General features: G+C 43.3%; 1 protein-coding gene across 1 annotated transcript in view; it reads right to left on the bottom strand.

Annotated features, from left to right (window-relative positions):
• The window catches only part of ABCG4 (ATP binding cassette subfamily G member 4), a 68,421-nt gene extending 48,156 nt beyond the window's left edge, over window positions 1–20,265 (bottom strand). Inside the window, exons 1-2 of the mRNA XM_040424926.1 lie at window positions 20,040–20,265; window positions 18,202–18,319 (exon numbers count right to left, since the gene is read on the bottom strand). Of these exons, the coding sequence (XP_040280860.1) occupies window positions 18,202–18,319; window positions 20,040–20,265 (344 nt within the window). The remainder of the gene's footprint in view (window positions 1–18,201; window positions 18,320–20,039) is intronic.
• Window positions 20,266–20,589: the final 324 nt, after the last annotated feature.

Raw genomic sequence — 20,589 nt, 5'->3', positions numbered from 1 at the left:
GCAACGGACGATGTGCCTCCACCTCGTTATTAATAAAACTGTATTTCATGGCTTGGTGGTGAAACATCCAATAACCCCCACACTATACCTGTTACCCAAGGTTCACAAATCACCATCCAAGCCCCCGGGCAGGCCAATAGTTTTGGGGTGTGGTGGGTTGTGTCAACCCATTTGTCGCTTCTTGGACTTTTACCTCAAGCCATGCGTCGAATGTCTGCCGTCATATGTGCGTGACTCCACTGATGTGCTAAAGCGTCTGGAAAGTGTCCAGATGGAGGGTGATATGTACCTCGTAACTTGCGACCTGGAGTCGCTTTACACCTGTATTCGACATGAGTTGGGATTAAGAGCCTCCAACTTTTTCTTGCAGACGAGGAACTTGTTACCGGATCTAGTGGAGTTTTTAATGATTTTGTTGGATTTTGTTTTGACTCATAATCATTTCCTGTTCAAGGATCGGTACTATCTCCAATTGCGAGGAGTGGCGATGGGGGCGACTTGTGCGCCCTCATATGCCAATTTATTCCTTGGCTTTTGGGAACCCGAGTATGTACAGCAGGCAATGGATGAAGCAGATGGTCAGGTTATATCCTGGATGCGATTTATAGACGACATTCTGTTTATTTGGCAGGGGTCTAGGACAGCATTGGATTCATTCTTGGTACAGCTTAATATGAATGATTGGAACATCAGGCTGACACAGACCATATCTCAACATCAAATGACGTTTCTGGACATCAACATCAAGACATCTGCAGATGGTACCCTGTCAACTGGAGTTCACCTTAAGGACACTGCTGTTAATGCTCTTTTGCATGCCTCCTCCTTCCATCCTCAACACCAAAAACGATCTATACCGATTGGACAATTCTTAAGAGCAAAAAGATTATGTACCACAACAGAGGATTTTGAAGATGAGTCAATGTTGCTTCGGCAACGCTTTAAGCAAAGAGGTTACCACCCTGTGGTCATTGAACGGGGGTATCAACGGGCGGTAAATACATCTCGACAGGCCCTGCTCACAACTAAACCCAAGAAAGTGTCAGATATTACATCTGATAGAACGCGACCAGTCTGCATGATCACAGACTAAAGCACACAGTGGAAAACCTTTGTGAGGTTCTGGCCGATTTTGCAGACTGATCATGTTCTTGACTCAGTGCTTACTTCGACTCCCACATTGGTATCTCGACGTAGCAAAAATCTCAATGACATTTTGGTATCCAGCCATTATGTCCCACCAAAACCCCAGGACTTTTTGTCCCAGACCAGGGGGCCTAGATGGGGGTCGATATCCTGTTGGCACTATAGTATCTGTAGGGCCATGGTCAAGACTGACTCTTTTCATGATTCTTCAGGTAAAATGTATATAAGATTGTGCATTTCATCAATTTTAGCACCACGGGTGTTATATATTATGCGACATGTCCATGTGGATTAATCTACATTGGCATGACAACTCGTGAATTGCGCATACGTATTCAGGAACATCAAAGCGATATACGTCCGGCATACAAAGTTGGTGATGATGATAGAGAACGGATAGTGAAGCTCAAACCAGTTGCGCGACACTTCCGCTTGAAACACAATAACCGATGGCAGGACCTGAAGGTCCGTGGCATCGACAGAGTGAATATGGGTTCTCGGGGTGGTGACCTGTTTAGGCGTCTAGAACAGGTTGAAAGTAAGTGGATAGTTAAATTCCAGACCCAGGTACCATATGGGCTCAATGACAAGGTACCCTTTGCCTCCTTTCTGTGAGTAGCTCCTCCTTGAATCTCCTTGCTGTGTCCAGGTCTTTTTATGTTTTATGTGATGGTGGTGTGTGGGAGAATCTCTAGTGGGCTGTGCATTATGCGAATGGCTGACTAATCTATGAGTGTGTGTATGTGTTATGTCCCCTGGACACTCTGTGTCTCTCAGGTACTGCTGGCAATGCTGCCAGTATCTGCTCAGCAAGTTACACACACAGGCCGATGTACTACTTAACCAGAGCAAGGTTTATTACTCAGAACATTATGGCATTCTTACATGGAGGAGTCTTATTCCAAACAGCTTCTGTCCTTATCAGATGTAATCCCTTCTCAGCCTCATGTGTCTGCTTCCAGTTCCCCTCACACACCGTCTGACTTCCTGGTACAGCTCCTCCTCCCCCATCATGCATCAGGAGAAAGAGGCTAAAGGTCACAGTGATCTATCACAACATCACACCTCCTTTCCTTCCCAAAAAAAAAAAAAACATAACAAGAGAACAAAATGTTGAACACATCACATAACAAGGCAAGCGAGATCAGTTCAGCAAGTAGTATCTCCAACTCAGTTCTGTGATTTCCGCAGCACTTCATGAGCCCTTTGTCTCTGTTCCCTGACCTCCAATGTGTCCCGTAAGATTTCAGCACTTTGCCAGCGAGGCGTTTGACGTCTTTGACGGGTAGACTTACGCAGAGGCACAGCACCGGGAGGGATAGAGTCAGTCAAGGGTTCTGGAGATGTCAGTGGGCGTCCCACAGACAAATCAGGCTCTGTAACTCCAGGCACATGTCCGGGCTCCTCAGGAATATGGTCACCAACCAGTTCAGGGTTTGGTTGTAAACTTGTGGGATCATGCCAGACACCATGCCATATGTCACCAGCAGAGTTCAGAGTAGACTCTGGTGGGTGGTTAGAAAGAGGGGTCGGTTTTGTCACTAGTGGCCGGCAAATGCGTTTCCTCAATTGTGAAAGGTGTCGCCGAACACAAATGCCTTCCTCCAGGCGGACAAGGTACATTCTTCTGCCAAGAGTTCCATCAATAACGCCCGGAAGCCAAGGAGGCAAAGCTCTGTAAGTCCGATACCATACAAGATCACCGGCACGGAATCCCAGACGGCCCGGCGGAGGAGGTGTTGGTGACTGTTCCTGCGGACGAACTAAATCAAGTTTGGTGCGGAGATGCCTGCCAAACATAAGAAAAGCCGGTGACAGCCCAGTAGTAGCGTGTTTCGTGTTACGGTACATGATCAAGAATTCCAGCAGCTTCTCTTCTGACAGTCCAACCTGGTCCAGAGTGGACAGTAAGTGCTTTTTAAATGTCTGCACAAATCGTTCTGCCAGCCCATTTGAAGCTGGATGATAAGGAGCTGTTTTGTAGTGTTGGACGCCCAAGCTACTAAGGAAGGATTGAAACTCATGCGATGTAAATTGAGTTCCATTGTCGGAGACTATGGCTGTTGGCAAGCCATATTGAGCAAAGAGCTTCCTTAAGACTAGAATGGTAGCAGCTGAGGTAATAGAAGGCATTTGAAAAACCTCCGGCCATTTTGAATGCGCATCTACCACGATCAAATACATTTTACCCTGGATGGGGCCAGCAAAATCAAGATGGAGTCTGGACCACGGTTCTGTTGGCCATGGCCAAGGTTGCAGGGTTCCTCTCTTTTGGGGTCGCTGGGCTTGACAGCACCCAGGACATTGAGCAATATAATCTTCAATTGCTGTATCCATTTGTGGCCACCAAACATAGCTCCGGGCTCGCTGCTTCATGCGCACCACACCAGGATGGCCTTCATGCAGTATCCTTAGCATGGTTGATTGCAAGTACTGGGGTACAATCACTCTATTGCCCCATTGTAGGCAACCAGCATTAGTCACAAGCTCACATTTTCTGGCAAAGTACGGACGAAATTCACCTGAAACTCTCTCTGGCCATCCAGTCTGAACATAAGAGAATATCTGAGACAGGAAAGGATCTGTGGCTGTATGTCTGGCAATCAGGGAGGTGGACATGCAAGATTGTGGCCTGTGTACTTCCACTACACGTACCTCTCTTAGTGGGTGGTCATCTCTTAGTGGCAATCTGGAAAAAGCATCTGCATTGCCATGGGTATCATGGGAGCGGTATCTGATAGAATAAGCATAAGCTCCTAAAAATAAAGCGTACCTTTGTAAGCGAGATGCAGTTGTTGTAGAAATTCCTTTCTGAGGGTTCAGTATTGACAACAGAGGTTTGTGGTCAGTGATAAGTGTGAACTCCCGACCATAGATGTACGCGTGAAATTTTTTTGTGGCCCATACAATGGCCAAAGCTTCCTTGTCAATCTGGGAGTAGTTTTGTTCCGCTGAGGTTAAAGACCTGGAGGCAAAAGAAATGGGGCGCTCCGTGCCATCCGGCATGACATGGGAAAGCACGGCACCCAGTCCATAAGGCGAGGCATCACAAGCCAGGATGACGGGTTTCTTTAAATCATAGTGGACCAGAACTCGAGAAGACAGAATGAGTTCTTTAGAAAGCCGAAAAGCTTCTTCACATTTGTCTGTCCATATCCATTTAGCTCTTGCATCCAGTAAGCGATGTAATGGGTAGAGCTGGTGTGCTAGGTTCGGCAAGAAACGGTGGTAGTAATTTAGGAGGCCAAGGTAAGACCTGAGCTGGGTGACATTCCGGGGGGTAGGGGCATGGGTAAGGGCTTTAACCTTTTCTTCAGTAGTGTGTAACCCATGTCGGTCCACCGTGTGGGCACAAAACTCCAGCTGAGACTTGAGAAATTCGCATTTTGAAAGATTGACACGTAAACCATACTTTTGGAGTCTCTCTAGCACAGCTTCAACATTCTTTCTGTGTTCTTCATCAGTGGGACCAGTGATGAGCATGTCATCCAGTAGACATTGGGTGAAAGGTATTCCTGCCAGTACCTCATCCATGATCCGCTGCCAGATGGCTGGAGCTGGGGCTATGCCAAAAACCATGCGGTTATACTGGAATAATCCTTTATGAGTGTTAATGGTCAACAGATGGCGTGAATCTGGGTGTACTTGCAGTTGCAGGTAAGCTTGCTTTAAGTCTATTTTTGTAAACTTTTGCCCCCCAGCCAGTGAGCCAAATAAATCTTCAAGTCGAGGCAATGGGTATTGATCCACAAGAAGTTGGTTGTTCAGAGCTACCCTGAAATCACCACAAATCCTAATGTCTCCATTCTTTTTCTTGACAGGCACAATTGGTGATGCCCATTCACTTCTATCCACTTTCGTTATGATCTTTTCAGCCAATAGGTGGTCCAGCTCTGCTTCCACTTTTTTTCGCAAGGCAAAAGGTACTGATCTTGCCTTACAAAAACGAGGTGTAGCACCAGGCTTCAAGAGGAGGTGGGCCATCTTTCCTTTTACGGTGCCCAAAGAGTCCTCAAAAACCTCTTTAAAACGTGACTTCAGGGATTCCACCCAATGGTCTACTTTAGAAAGCAATGTACATTGGGCAATGGTAAAAGGAGGCATGCCCAGGGCTTTGATCCAGTCCCTTCCATACAGCGGAGGACCTCCATTCCTTACAACATAAAGGCGTAGACTTTGACTGCGGTTGCCTAATGTAACAAGGGGTTTTACATAACCCAAGGGCTGTAGTAGTTCCTTGCTGTAGGTTTGTAGTGTGAGCTTTGTAGGTTTTAGCGGCAGGGACAGACCCGATGCCTTTAAATCAGTCCATGAAATGACAGACACAGCTGCCCCTGTATCAACATCCATGGAGACAGGACAGCCATTGAGTGTGACATCCACTTTAATCGCAGGAGTACTCCCAGTTACTCGAAACAGTCCAACATGCTGGACACATGTCTCCTCATCAGAGCTAAAACCGTTATTGTCCATATCCACACGGAATGTCTGTTTACGTCTATCTTTTGTGGTAGCGTTCGGGGAGCGAGAGCTGCGGCAAACGCGCCCAATATGACCAGTCTTTCCACAGCGAAAACAAACGACATCCTTGAACTTGCAAGCCGGCGCACTGTGAGTAGTGTTACCACAACGGTAGCAAGTCGGGGTCCCAGAGACAGAAGAATTAGGGTGGCGAGGTTTAAGCTGAGTGGCAGGGGACGGGCGTCTCGAGCGTTGAGTGATAGCAGTGTGGAATATTTCCTCACCCTGGCTTGCAGGAGTTGTAGGTGGTGCCATCAGTAGGGTGGCGTCCCGTGTTGCCAACTCCATGACCGTAGCAAGGTCAGTGGCTTTCGTCAGAGTCAAGTCGGGTTCTGTGAGTAAACGTTTCTGTATGGCTGGGTCGCAGAGTCCCATGACGAACATGTCACGGAGAGCCGTCTGTAGGTAGTCTCCAAACTGACAAGTGGCAGCTAGTTTACGTAAAGCAATGATATATGTCTTTATATCCTCCTCGGCCTGCTGCCTTCTACTGTAGAATTTAAACCGCTCTGCGATTTCTAACGGCTTCGGGTTGTAGTGTGTATGTAGCGTCTGAATTAACTCAGGCAGGGACTTAGAGGCTGGCTTGTCTGGAGAAACAAGGTCTCTGAGGGTTCCATATGCAGCTTGACCCAATGCAGTGAGAAAAACTGCAACTTTCTTTTCAACAGTCACATTATTTGCTTCCATATACTGTTCCAGCCTCTCCACCCAGGAGATCCATGACTCAGCTGCAGGATCAAATGGTTGAATAAACCCTATGAAAGCCATGTGTGCTAAAATCCACAATCCTCGTCGCCACTGTTATGTCCCCTGGACACTCTGGGTCTCTCAGGTACTGCTGGCAATGCTGCCAGTATCTGCTCAGCAAGTTACACACACAGGCCGATGTACTACTTAACCAGAGCAAGGTTTATTACTCAGAACATTATGGCATTCTTACATGGAGGAGTCTTATTCCGAACAGCTTCTGTCCTTATCAGATGTAATCCCTTCTCAGCCTCATGTGTCTGCTTCCAGTTCCCCTCACACACCGTCTGACTTCCTGGTACAGCTCCTCCTCCCCCATCATGCATCAGGAGAAAGAGGCTAAAGGTCACAGTGATCTATCACAACATCACAGTATGGCATTCAGGTGTGGTACACATGGCGTGTTCTGCATGTGATTATGGAGGTATACAGAGATGTATGGACTGGGTGGGGGTATTATGACAATATGTGCACATTTAGAATTAGGCAATTATGAAGGGTTCAGTTCATACTTTATAGTATCTCTCACATGATGGATCGTATTCCATTCATGTTTCACTCTTTTTTTGTGCCACTATTTTCCATTTTTATTATTTTCAGGCACTTAAATTCATACATCTCTCTTTCCCCCTGTGTGTACAATTACATGTGGCACATAGGGATAAAGAGAGGAGCACTTCACTTCCAACCCTTAGGTTGGTCTTACATGTCATTTATATGTGATGTAGTATTTCATTGGGTATCATGATGTGTATATGATATGTATCATTTTCACCAGTTAATCGACATTTTTTCACAGGTCACACTTGATCTTTTCATTCACAGCACATTCATATAGAAAAAAAAATATTTTGCGCATGCGATTATATTTTCACTTTCCTCTAATTTTAGTTTGATCCTATTTTTTACACTGAATTATTGGAGACTCTAATGTGTTCCCCTAAAAAACATATAAAAAAACCATATAAAAAAAAACATATAAAAAAACTTAAATATAAAAATACAAATAAATAATATAAAAATATAAAAATATACTCTTACCCCAGTTGGGACTAGTAATGTGGTAACCCAACTCTCTTTGTGCGTCCCCTCTCATGACAGATGTCTATGTGTGCCGCCCCTGCCCTTAGGGTGTTGTATCGACATATTTTATATTGTATTTGAAATATACTTAATGGTGTTATTATACATTTATACAAATTGCTAAACTGTGGGTTATTTGTATTGAGTTTAAATATTGCAAGTATGGTCTTGTAGTATATCATTTAGATAGTGGCCAATCCAGATGCCCTCAACCAATATGGCGGTTGCGGTGCGCCCGACGGTCTGCGAATGCACCGGGCTGGGGCGCCGCCCGCCGCTCCTGGATGACGATGATCGTCGCGCAGTTATTGCGTGACTGTCCTCCTCCGGACCGGCTGGGCGTGGCTTCCGGCGCGGCGTTCATGGCAGACTGCCGGGCGCCATGTAGAGAGCATCCGCCATTTGATAGTATTCAGGTGAATCGAAACAGACGGATAACAGGCCAGCCAATGAGATTGGTGATCTGATGAATGACTGCCGATCAGCAAATAGGACATAGCTGTTCCACCTATTTAAGGGACTATCCTCATCACACCAGCCAGTACCCCTTGAAAAAGCTGAACGCGAAACGTGCGTTGGGGAGCGGACCGGTGGTGTTGCTGTGTGGTATATTCAGTTGCTTGGTCAGTATTTTCTATGTGCCTATTCTAATTGTAGTCACCATATTGCCTCAGTTAGCCTTTGTGGCGTGTATTATCACCCCCAAAATTGGTATCTGTTGTACAATGTATGCATATGGGTTGTATGATGCAATTTTGGAGCCATAGCGGTCAGGTCTAATATACCTTTCTACTGATGACCAATCAAGATTTTTTCACGTGCACTTTATTATATGGTCCTCTTGGTTTTTAATATGTATTGTGACCTGTGTTAAATGTCTTTGTGTGACTTGTGTCAATCATATGCGTTTTTGTGATTTTCTAATAAAATTATGCTATTTTGGATTACTTTGGTACCATTAGTGTTCTTTGTACTATATTGACCCACTCCTTTTGGTCGGTTTTCATGCTATAATCAAAGGTGGGCCCTGAACTTGTTTTGGGCTATATATAGGTTCCTTATCATTGTACAGTATAGACATGCATTATACGCAGCAAACATTATTATTATACTAATACATCGGTATACAATAAAATACATAATTACATGATACATGATTACACAATTAGATACATAATACAAGATTAGTTATACTTCATAATAAAACCAAAAAAACTTGATTAATAGTATGGGGGACACAGCTAATTGATCATCCTTCATGAATAAATACTTAAAAAATCGTAAACAATTAATCTCAATATATATTGTAGATATGATACAAACATTAAATCCATATATTGTCTACATGGGTGAAGTAATAAGTGAATTGATGAGAATAATTAATAAATAACGTGTGTGACATCTAGATGCATATAAACGACCCAAAATACATTAAAAAATGTAAAATTAAATAATACATGAAAATAAATGTGAGTAATAAAGTATAATGCACGTGATGCAAAATATACAGTTGCAAGAAAAACCCTATGTGAACCCTTTGGAATAATATGGATTTCTGCACAAATGGGTCATAAAATGTGATCTGATCTTTATCTAAGTCACAACAATAGACAATCACCGTCTGCTTAAACTAATAACACACAAAGAATTAAATGTTACCATGTTTTTATTGAACACACCATGTAAACATTCACAGTGCAGGTGGAAAAAGTATGTGAACCCCTAGACTAATGACATCTCCAAGAGCTAATTGGAGTGAGGTGTCAGACAACTGGAGTCCAATCAATGAGATGAGATTGGAGGTGTTGGTTACAGCTGCCCTATAAAAAACACACACCAGTTCTGGGTTTGCTTTTCACAAGAAGCATTGCCTGATGTGAATGATGCCTCGCACAAAAGAGCTCTCAGAAGACCTACGATTAAGAATTGTTGACTTGCATAAAGCTGAAAAGGGTTATAAAAGTATCTCCAAAAGCCTTGCTGTTCATCAGTCCACGGTAAGACAAGTTGTCTATAAATGGAGATGGTTCAGCACTGCTGCTACTCTCCCTAGGAGTGGCCGTCCTGTAAAGATGACTGCAAGAGCACAGCGCAGACTGCTCAATGAGGAGAAGAAGAATCCTAGAGTGTCAGCTAAAGACTTACAAAAGTCTCTGGCATATGCTAACATCCCTGTTAGCAAATCTACCATACGTAAAACACTAAACAAGAATGGATTTCATGGGAGGATACCACAGAGGAAGTCACTGCTGTCCAAAAGAAAATTGCTGCACGTTTACAGTTTGCACAAGAGCACATGGATGGTCCACAGCAGTACTGGCAAAATATTCTGTGGACAGATGAAACCAAAGTTGAGTTGTTTGGAAGAAACACACAACACTATGTGTGGAGAAAAAGAGGCACAGAACACCAACATCAAAACCTCATCCCAACTGTGAAGTATGGTGGTGGGGGCATCATGGTTTGGGCCTGGTTTGCTGCGACAGGGCCTGGATGGATTGCTATCATCGAAGGAAAAATGAATTCCCAAGTTTATCAAGACATTTTGCAGGAGAACTTAAGGCCATCTGTCCACCAGCTGAAGCTCAACAGAAGATGGGTGTTGCAACAGGACAACGACCCAAAGCATAGAAGTAAATCAACAACAGAACGGCTTAAACAGAAGAAAATACACCTTCTGGAGTGACCCAGTCAGAGTCCTGACCTCAACCCGATTGAGATGCTGTGGCATGACCTCAAGAAAGCGATTCACACCAGACATCCCAAGAATATTGCTGAACTGAAACAGTTCTGTAAAGAGAAATGGTCAAGAATTACTCCTGACTGTTGTGCACGTCTGATCTGCAACTACAGGAAACGTTTGGTTGAAGTTATTGCTGCCAAAGGAGGTTCAACCAGTTATTAAATCCAAGGGTTCACATACTTTTTCCACCTGCACTGTGAATGTTTACATGGTGTGTTCAATAAAAACATGGTAACATTTAATTATTTGTGTCTTATTAGTTTAAGCAGACTGTGATTGTCTATTGTTGTGACTTAGATGAAGATCAGATCACATTTCATGACCAATTTGTGCAGAAATCCATATCATTATAAAGGGTTCACATACTTTTTCTTGCAACTGTATATTGAAAAGACACCCTCCTCGCCCTCCAATTGTGTGAAAAACCACAAATATATATATGACATATATACAGTCCTGATCAAAAGTTTAAGACCACTTGAAAAATGGCAAAAAATCATATTTAGCATGGCTGGATCTTAACAAGGTTCCAAGTAGAACATTTTTTGAGCATTCAATTTAATGAAAACAACGAATAAACTGAAACAGGCTGTTTTTCAGCTGATCAAAAGTTTAGGACCACATGCCTTTAAAAGGCCAAATCTGTGCAAAGATGTGGATTCATTGTCATTTTCTGTCAGGTAGTCACACATTGTGATGGCAAAGGCAAAAAAACTCTCCCTTTTTGAACGTGGTCGGGTTGTTGAACTGCATAAGCAGGGTCTCTCACAGCGTGCCATCGCTGCTGAGGTGGGACGCAGTAAGACAGTCATTTGGAATTTCTTAAATGATCCTGAGGGTTATGGAACAAAAAAGTCAAGTGGAAGACCCCAAAAAATTTAATCAGAACTGAGCCGGAGGATCCAATTGGCTGTCCGTCAAGACACTGGACGATCCTCGACCCAAATTAAGGCCCTTACTGGTGCTGACTGCAGCCCCATAACCATCAGACAGCATCTGAGACTGAAGGGCTTCAAAAACAAAAAAACGTCTTCAAAGATCTCGTCTCCTTGAATGCCACAGAACTGCTCGTTTGGACTTTGCAAGAGAGCACCAAACATGGGACATTCAAAGGTGGAAGAAAGTTTTATTCTCTGATGAGAAAAAATGTAACCTTGATGGTCCTGATGGTTTCCAACGTTACTGGCATGACAAGCAGATCCCACCTGAGATGTTTTCTACACGCCACAGTGGAGGGGGCGCCATAATGGTCTGGGGTGCTTTTTCCTTCAGTGGAACAATGGAGCTTCAGGAAGTGCAGGGGCGTCAAACGGCCGCTGGCTATGTCCAGATGTTGCAGAGAGCATTCCTCATGACTGAGGGCCCTTGTCTGTGTGGTAACGACTGGGTTTTTCAACAGGGCAACGCTACAGTACACAATGACCGCAGAACAAGGGACTTCTTCCAGGAGAATAACATCACTCTTTTGGCCCATCCTGCGTGTTCCCCTGATCTAAATCCAATTGAGAACCTTTGGGGATGGATGGCAAGGGAAGTTTACAAAAATGGACAACAGTTCCAGACAGTAGATGGCTTCGTGCGGCCATCTTCACCACTTGGAGAAATGTTCCCACTCACCTCATGGAAACGCTTGCATCAAGCATGCCGAAACGCATTTTTGAAGTGATAAACAATAACGGTGGAGCTACTCATTACTGAGTTCATGTTTGGAAGTTGGATTTCTGTTTTCGGGGGGTTTAGTTTTTTTTTGGAGGTGTGGTCCTAAACTTTTGATCAGCTGAAAAACAGCCTGTTTCAGTTTTATTCGTTGTTTTCATTAAATTGAATGCTCAAAAAATGTTTTGTCTCAATCCCATTTCTTCTTGTTGCATGTTGAAGCTCTACTTGGAACCTTGTTAAGATCCAGCCATGCTAAATGTGATTTTTTTGCCATTTTTAAAGTGGTCTTAAACTTTTGATCAGGACTGTATAAGTACGTAACCATAAAAAGAAGAAAATGTGGAGTGTAGGAATAGGAATAAATAGTGACTGTGCTAATGAATGGTGATACAAGATGTCTATGGGGGAAGGATGGAAGGGGGAGGGAAAGGGGGGGGAAAGGGGAATTGTACGTGTGAATTTGACCAAAAAGGAAGAAACTGGTATTCACTCAAAACTAATGCATGACCGGTGTACCATAAAGTGCAATACAAAAATGGTATATGGATGCTAAACCCCTAGTGAAAAAGAAAAAAGAGAAAAAGGAAGGGAGGAAAGTAAAGGGAAAAGGGAAAGGGAGGGGAAGGTGAAAAAAGGGGGTAGATAGCCATAGCGTCAAAAAATGAGTAACATGCAATCATAAAAAACAAATTGCCTCCAAAGGTGTACATTGCCTTTAAATCCCCTTATCTTAAATGTTAGAAAAGACCTAAAAACATCAGACCAATATGGAAGCCTAATCACACAATCATCTCAACAATTTCTTTCAACCCCCAAAAAGGGTACATTTCCCTGTTAGGGGTGCGCACAATGATCAACGGTGATTACTTTCTACATCCATGTACAGGACAACAATTTTGCATTCCATCCTTCAACTTTTTGTCTTTTATACTATTTCAGGTTAAATCGATTCGCTGACACAAAGCACGAGGAAATTCGGCTTCTAGACGAATTGATCCTGAAATTCGGATCGAATTCCACTTCGTGGGATTCGATTCACTCGTCTCTAGTCATGAGTCATGACGTTAGGTCATTATTTATGTCCTTCCCATTAGCTAAATGCCATTTAGTCTGGCCTCTCTGATCGATATAAACTTCCAGTTTCATGTTTTAGTTGGTAAATGTATTATCACATAAGGACTACAAGTAGCAGCACACTGCCATGCGCAAAGACACATGCAAACACTGGAAACATGAATAAATGTAAACCGCCTCACTGCTAATTTCTACATCTATCAGATCAAAATTGTGTCGGGCCCATCTACCAGTGACAAGGTGCCTTCTAAGAGATGGGACCTACACTATTAGACTTGCCTCTCCTGGGTCTAAGCCTACAAAATGTCAGGACAATGTAGAATCTAGCTATATCACACTCTGATTAAAATCCCTGGTCCAAAAGGGGGCATCCACTCCCCCAAATGTACAATGCGTAGCATCTGGAGGTGCTGGTCTAACTGTTTTTTATATTGTGTTGTCAGATATATAGACTGTTACACTTTATAACTTGCATATAATCTGTACATCCGATCCCCCCAAAAAAAGGATCGGATGCGGACCGAAACTAAAGTCGTGTGCTCCACAAAAGCTTTGTTTGTCCTGCTTTCCCAAGCCTCTTTCTAGTGATGTCAGCAGTTTAGCATGGTCAAAACTGCTGAAAGACTCCCTTTAAGTACCTGTACCACCTGTAATATATACAGTGGCATGAAAAAGTTTGGGCACCCATGGTCACAATTACTGTTACTGTGAACAGTTAATGCTACTTTCATACTAGCGTTAATATTTTCCGATATTGAGATCCGTTATAGAGTCTCAATACCGGAAAAAAAAAACGCTTCAGTTTTGTCCCCATTCATTGTCAATGGGGACAAAATCTAACTGAACAGAACGGAATGCCCCAAAATGCATTCTGTTCCATTCTCATACTGGAGAGAAAACTGCACCATGCTGCGGTTTGCTTTCCGTCCTGGGATGCGGAGCAAGACGGATCCTTCATGACCCACAATGCAAGTCAATGGGGACGGATCCGTTTTCTCTGACACAATCTGACACAATAGAAAACGGATCAGTCTCCCATTAACTTTAAATGGAGTTCATGGCAGATCTGTCTTGGGTATGTTAAAGATAATACAACCGGATCCGTTCATAACAGATGCAGATGGTTGTATTATCAGTAACGGATCCAGCAAAAACACTAATGTGAAAGTAGCCTAAGCAAGCTAAGCAAGCAAAAGTATGGAAACCCAAGGAGATGGGTGCACTCAGATAACTTTGACTGAGGTCTCAGACCTTACATAACCTGTTAGGAAAGACCAGGTTATGCAGATTTCAAAGCTTTATAAATAGACTCCTCTAATCTGTCCCAAAAAAAAATCCCAGCAGCCATGGATTCTTCTAAGCAGCTACCTAACAGTCTGAAATGAAAATGGTTAAGGCCCACAAAACAGAGGAAGGCAATAAGAAGATAGCAAAGCGTTTTCAGGTTGCCAAATGGCAGGTAACAAGAACACTTGAAGGCGAAGAGAAGGTATGGAAGGCCAAGAAAAATTTGAGAGACAGCTGCTTGTAGGATTGCTAGTAAAGCAAATCAGAACTCCCTCTTGACTGCAAAAGATGTTCAGGAAGATTTAGCAGACTCTGTAGTTGTGGTACATTGTTCTACTTTTCAGGGACAAATATGGCCTTCATAGAAAAGTCATCAGAAGAAAACTTCTCCTGCGTCCTCACCAAAAAACTCAGGGTCAGAAGTTTGCAAAAGAGCATCTAAACAAGCCTGATGCATTCTGGAAACAAGTCCAGGGGACCGATGAGGGTAAAATTAGCAAAAAGTATGTTTGGAGAAAAAAGGGCACAGAATTTCATGAAAAGAACACCTCTCAAACCATTAAGCACGAGAGTGGATTAATCATGCTTTGGGGTTGTGTTGAAGCCAATGGCATGGGGAGCATGGGTACAGCCAGACTCCTGGCTCCTGGCTCACTTGCAATAAATTTGACTGTAGTGATAGTAGGAGTAATAGAGGAACTTTGCAGAATAAATGATGTCCGGACCTTCAGATTAAGTTCAAACGTTGCTTTACTTGAAATAACTTGCATCAAAACAGTATACAGCTTTGGTCTCTTGGTCCCAGCAGGTTTTGGAAATGATTGGCAGGAATGAGTACTTCTGCTTTAAATGTGGAGCTTGCAGGATAAACGTCTGCTTGGGAGCTCTGTAACTGTGGCAGGATTAGCTTCTGCACGTATCTGTAACTTCTGCTGTGTGGGGACAGACTAGCTGAGGAGTAATAGGCTTCTCCTAGGACTCTGGACTTATCTCACAGATGGATTCTCAGGGGATGCTTTCTTTCTGGAACTCTGGAGTTTGGCTGTAGTTTCTGCTCTCTTCATCCAGCAGAGCTGAAGGTGCTCAGACTGGGTATATGACCACGTCTCAGCCGAGACTATGTCCTTGCTGTCCTCCCTAAGAAGTGGTTCTCCTGGACACTATCACACAGCCTTCCCCTAGCAGGGGTGGCTGGCACTCTCACACTAACTTCCTTCTCCACCCATACTGCAGAATGTGGGTCCAGCCCACCTCTCCACAGAGGGGGAGCTAAGCTGGAATAAACCATTCCAGCTCAGATACACTAAACTGTAACTTGTACCTGCCAATGAGTTGCTGCCACCTGCTGATAACCAGGCTAATTACATGAACAATTACTTTTAACATAGCTTTATATGCACATTTCTGGAGGACATAAGCAAAATCACATATGATGACAGTATAAAGGCTCTTAGAAGATAGTAGCAGGGTAGAGGCATGTAGTAACACAACTCTGGGGTGTCACACTTGCACAAGACATTTGATGGCATTGTCAGTTATGGATATAAGTGAAGTTAAATCGACAAATACCAGTAACATCCACCTTCTAAACGCTCTGAATCTGAAATCAATCTCAAGTGATACTCAAGATCAAAACATTGATCATTTTTTCAGTGTCCTTTTAAAGGAAACCTGTCACATAGTACACACAGTCCAATCTATGGGCTGCAGTTATAGAGCAGGAGAAGATGAGCAGATAGATATATAGAGCACATTTATTAAGACCGGTGTTTTAGATGCCGGTCTTAATAAACCCATAAGCTGGCAGTGGATCTGCCGAAGTTATGTAGAGGCGCCGGCCTCCTCATAATTTCGGCAGATCCTCCACCAGTTCTAAGTGTAAGACAGCTTTCCAGCTGTCTTACATTTAGTCCCTGTCGGCCCGTTCCCTTCCCCGCCCACGCTACACCCACTTTTTTAGACCTGGCGTGAATGAGGAGAAGTCGCAGATTGCAGTGCAACAAGCTTCTAATATAGGCGTATTTCAGCTTAATTAATGACCCCCTTAGTTCTGTAGGAAAAGATTCAGTATAACTTTTATTTCAGTCAATTCCTGCTCATTCTGGGCTTAGGAGTCCAGTGGGCCGTCCTATCAGTGATTGACAGCCTTTCCTCTATGAGGAGACGGTCCTATCAGTGATTTTCCTGTATAACTGTGTATGCAGAGATCACTGTCAATCACTGATTAGGACAGCCCACTGGACTCCTAACCCAGAATGAGCAGGAATTATTATTCTAATGGTTATACTGAATCTTTAGCAAATAAATCTGTTCAGCTCCTCCTGCTGCCTACAGATTACACAGAATTTTCTTGGTGACTAGTTCCCTTGTAATATGCTTTTCTCTAACAGTTGGTTCTCCAAGTGATTCCGCAGGAAGAAAATATGGCACATTGACCTAGTTATGCAGGAAGTAAGATATGGAACGTGTCAGTAATTAGATAGATGAAAGAATATATGGAACAGGGACATAACTATACAAGATAGAATATGTAGCACATTTACAAAACTATACATAAAAGAATATACTGTGTTCAGTTCCTTTTTTTCTCATGTGTGCTTAAAGGCTATGTACACCTTTGGGGAAAATTTGTTTTTATTATTGCATTGTACTAATTTAGAGCAAAAAATTAATTTTTAAATTGCCTTTTATTAAAAATATGGCGTCCTTTTTTCTGTACAGAGTTGACATGCCCTAGAAGCACCCTTTGGATTCTCTGTATTTTTCGTCAGACCAGGAGCAGATGGACTCCTTATCTCTGCTTTCTGACCTTATAAACACTCATTAAAGGGGTTCTACAGTCTGTTTTAACTAATGATCTATCCTCTGGATAGATCATCAGCATCTGACCGGCGGGGGTCTGACACCCGGGACCCCGCTGATCAGCTGTTTGAGAAGGCAGCGGCGCTCCAGCAGCGCCACAGGCTTTTCACTGTTCACCGCTGTCCCAGTGACGTCACGACTAGTATCAACTGGCCTGGGCGGGGCTAAGCTCTGTTCACTTGAATGGAGCTTAGCCCCGCCCAGGCACGTTGATACTAGTCGTGCCGTCACTGGGGCAGCGGTAAACAGTGAGAAGGCCACGGCCCTACTGCCAGCGCTGCTGCCTTCTCAAATAGCTGATCGGCGGGGGTCTCGGGTGTCGGACCCCCGCAGGTCAGATGCTGATGATCTATCCAGAGGATAGATCATCAGTTAAAACAAACTGCAGAACCCCTTTAACGCTCAATCCTTATCTTACTGATGAGAATGTGGCTTAAATAGGTGTTTATGACCTCTCAGAAGTTTAGGTTTATTAGATGGCCAGGACAAAGTGAAGGAAAAGTACCAGTCCCACAGCTAGAAAAACAGTTAACCCTTTGTGACAGAACGGCTCAATATTTTTAATAAAGGCTATTTGAAAAAAATAGCCAAAAATGAGTAACATGCAGTCTTAAATTTTTTTTGCCTCAAAGGTGTACATAGCCTTTAAAGAAGGCTGGTATAACTGAAACTTAAAGGGGTTATCTGGGTTGTGGATATTGGTGACGAATCCACTGGAGGATCCTCAGAAGCTGAAAGTTCTGTACACTATGTTTCCAGTGTTATTGTACTACAGCTCAGCTCCTATTTAATTGAATTGGAGCTGTGCTGCATACCCAGAATGACCAATACACAGTGTATAGAGCTGTCTGCTTCCTGCACTGCGTCTGCCCGAAACAGCAATCGGTGGGGGTGCTGCATGTTGGACTGGCACCGATCTGATATTGATGACCTATCCTGAGGCTAGATCACCTAGCCTAGAGAACCCCTTTAAATAAAATAAAAAAGACTGGCACAGATATACAGTTAGTGATACCAGCCATGTATGTAGCCATGTATAGAGTAATTACATTTTCTTGATGAATTGCTCTTCTTACCTGTATCCAGCCAGGATGTTCATCAATGTGGATTTTCCGGCACCAGAAGGTCCCATAATTCCAATAAGTTCTCGATTGCCGAACAAGCCAGACAAGCACTTCAGGAGTGTCTTGTAACCTGAGAGGTCAACACATGGACTTGTAAAGAGATTTTATGAATCGTTTAACTAAATATTGAGTTTAGAAAACTTTAGATAACTAAAACTGAAAAAATAGAGATCAAAGGAGATCAGTGTAAAAAGTTGCCCTCCACTTCACCCACTTAATCTGACTCTTCATACAGCTGTATATCTGCTGCTTCCCTTCAGTCTATGAGAAAACTTGGTTGCCTGCAGCCACCACTAGAGGGAGCTCAGGGCATAGGAATTTATACAGTTGTAGAAGCTGTAGAAATCTCTTTGCACAGACCTCCCCTTGTGGTGGCTTCAGGAAAATGCACTTATCATGTTGGGAACAGATGGAAAGACTTCAGCACTGCCTACTTACCCCCTCCCTATCCTCTATGGCAGTCACATAGTCTGCTTCCATTGGCGGTACGCCATTGGGCCACCACTGAGGGAGCTTGGTGCATGCAGACTCATACAAGTTCCATTGAGCTCAATTTTAGCTGTATAACTGTATACACAGTGAACGCTTCCTAGCGGCTGTTGCCGCCACTAGAGGGAGCTCTGTGCGCGCACACTCATACAGATTCCACTGAGTTCAATTCTAGCTATATACCTGCAAATGCAGTGAGCTCCCCCTAGTGGCTTATTACAAAAAGTTAGCCCTTTATTTATGACTAAAAGTTTTGTTCATTGAACCACTTCTTGCTGGCTCTCTGCTGGACAGCAATGTATATAAATACATACATGTACATATTTCTCACTTATATACAGTATACAAATTTACTTAAAGGGGTTGTGTCACGAAACATATTCTACATTTTTTAAACCAGCACCTGAATCCGAATACTTTTGTAATTGCATGTAATTAAAAATTTAGCATAGACAGTGAGCTATTCAATAAAATGTATGGCGCCACCTGCTGTTTGTTATTTTTCTTATTATTTGTTCACCTCACTGAGGTGGTCGCACACGCTCAGTTTAAATCTTCAAATACCACCAACCATATGTTCTGTTAGAAGCTATGGCAGTTACAGGGAGAGAGCTGCAGCAGAGAGGACATGCCCCCTGAACTGCCAGGCTGAAGATCATCTAGCAGAGCAATTGGAGTAGAGAATGTGGAGATCTCTGGATCCATGTGAGGTGCAGGGCTGGTTCTAGCTTTGTTAGAAAGAGATTGTCATATACTATATGATGTCTGATTTTCATTTTTTACATAAATCATGGCATAACCCCTTTAATTATTACTTTTGTTCATTTCTTTGCACTGATTTCTATGACTTGGGCTACTTTCACACTGGCGTTTTGGCTTTCCGTTTCTGAGATCCGTTCAGGGCTCTGACAAGCGGTCCAAAACGGATCAGTTTTGTCCTAATGCATTCTGAATGGAAAAGGATCCGCTCAGAATGCATCAGTTTGCCTCCCATCAGTCACCATTCCGCTCTGGAGGCGGACACCAAAACGCTGCCTGCAGCGTTTCGCTGTCCGCTTGACGAAACTGAGCAAAACGGATCCGTCCTGTCTCCCATTGACTTTCAATAGAGTTCATGACGGATCCGTCTTGGCTATGTTACAGATAATACAAACTTTCATGACGGATGCATGCGGTTGTATCATTGTAACGGATCCGTTTTTTGCAGATCCATGACGGATTCGGCCAAAACGCAAGTGTGAAAGTAGCCTTATATGTAATATTTTGTATGTATTTTAGCTCTTATTTCATTGACCACTCACCTCTCTTCCTCCAATATGGCCCTTCTCTTACGGAATACGATAAATCCTTGAACTCAATATCCACAGATGACCGCTTTGGAAGGTGGCAGAAGCGTCTTGCATCCGTAATGTGGTTTTCCACCTTTTTCAGGTGGGTGGCGAGGAGGGTTGTGTCCTGTAGGTGCTGGCAGATGTCATCTTCAGTGGTGTTAGAGTCCTGGCCTGTAGATGGTACTTTCTCTGCCATAGGTAAGCTGGATGGATCCCCACTACTTCAGTCCTAAAATCACACAGATTTTACGTTAAATAATCTGTGCAACATATGCCATGTGCTGCATCAACACTGCAAACCTCTACCCAGTGCATTGTGGTCCGACAGTGCGGTATACGCATCACTTTCCAGATGCTCAACATCTAGTGTATTAATTTTTGATGGTGGAGTACTTAGCCCTGTTACCAAGCACTGTGCATAAATTATCCGTTTTTACAATGACATCCAGTTTACATTAATATTTATGTATCGTATATACACGTGTTGCATGGTCCAGATGGTTGACATATTCTTCTGTAT

Source organism: Bufo bufo, chromosome 1, assembly GCF_905171765.1.
Source record: "Bufo bufo chromosome 1, aBufBuf1.1, whole genome shotgun sequence".
In the NCBI taxonomy this organism is placed as follows: Eukaryota; Metazoa; Chordata; class Amphibia; order Anura; family Bufonidae; genus Bufo; species Bufo bufo.
This window is presented reverse-complemented; position numbering and strand designations above follow the sequence as displayed.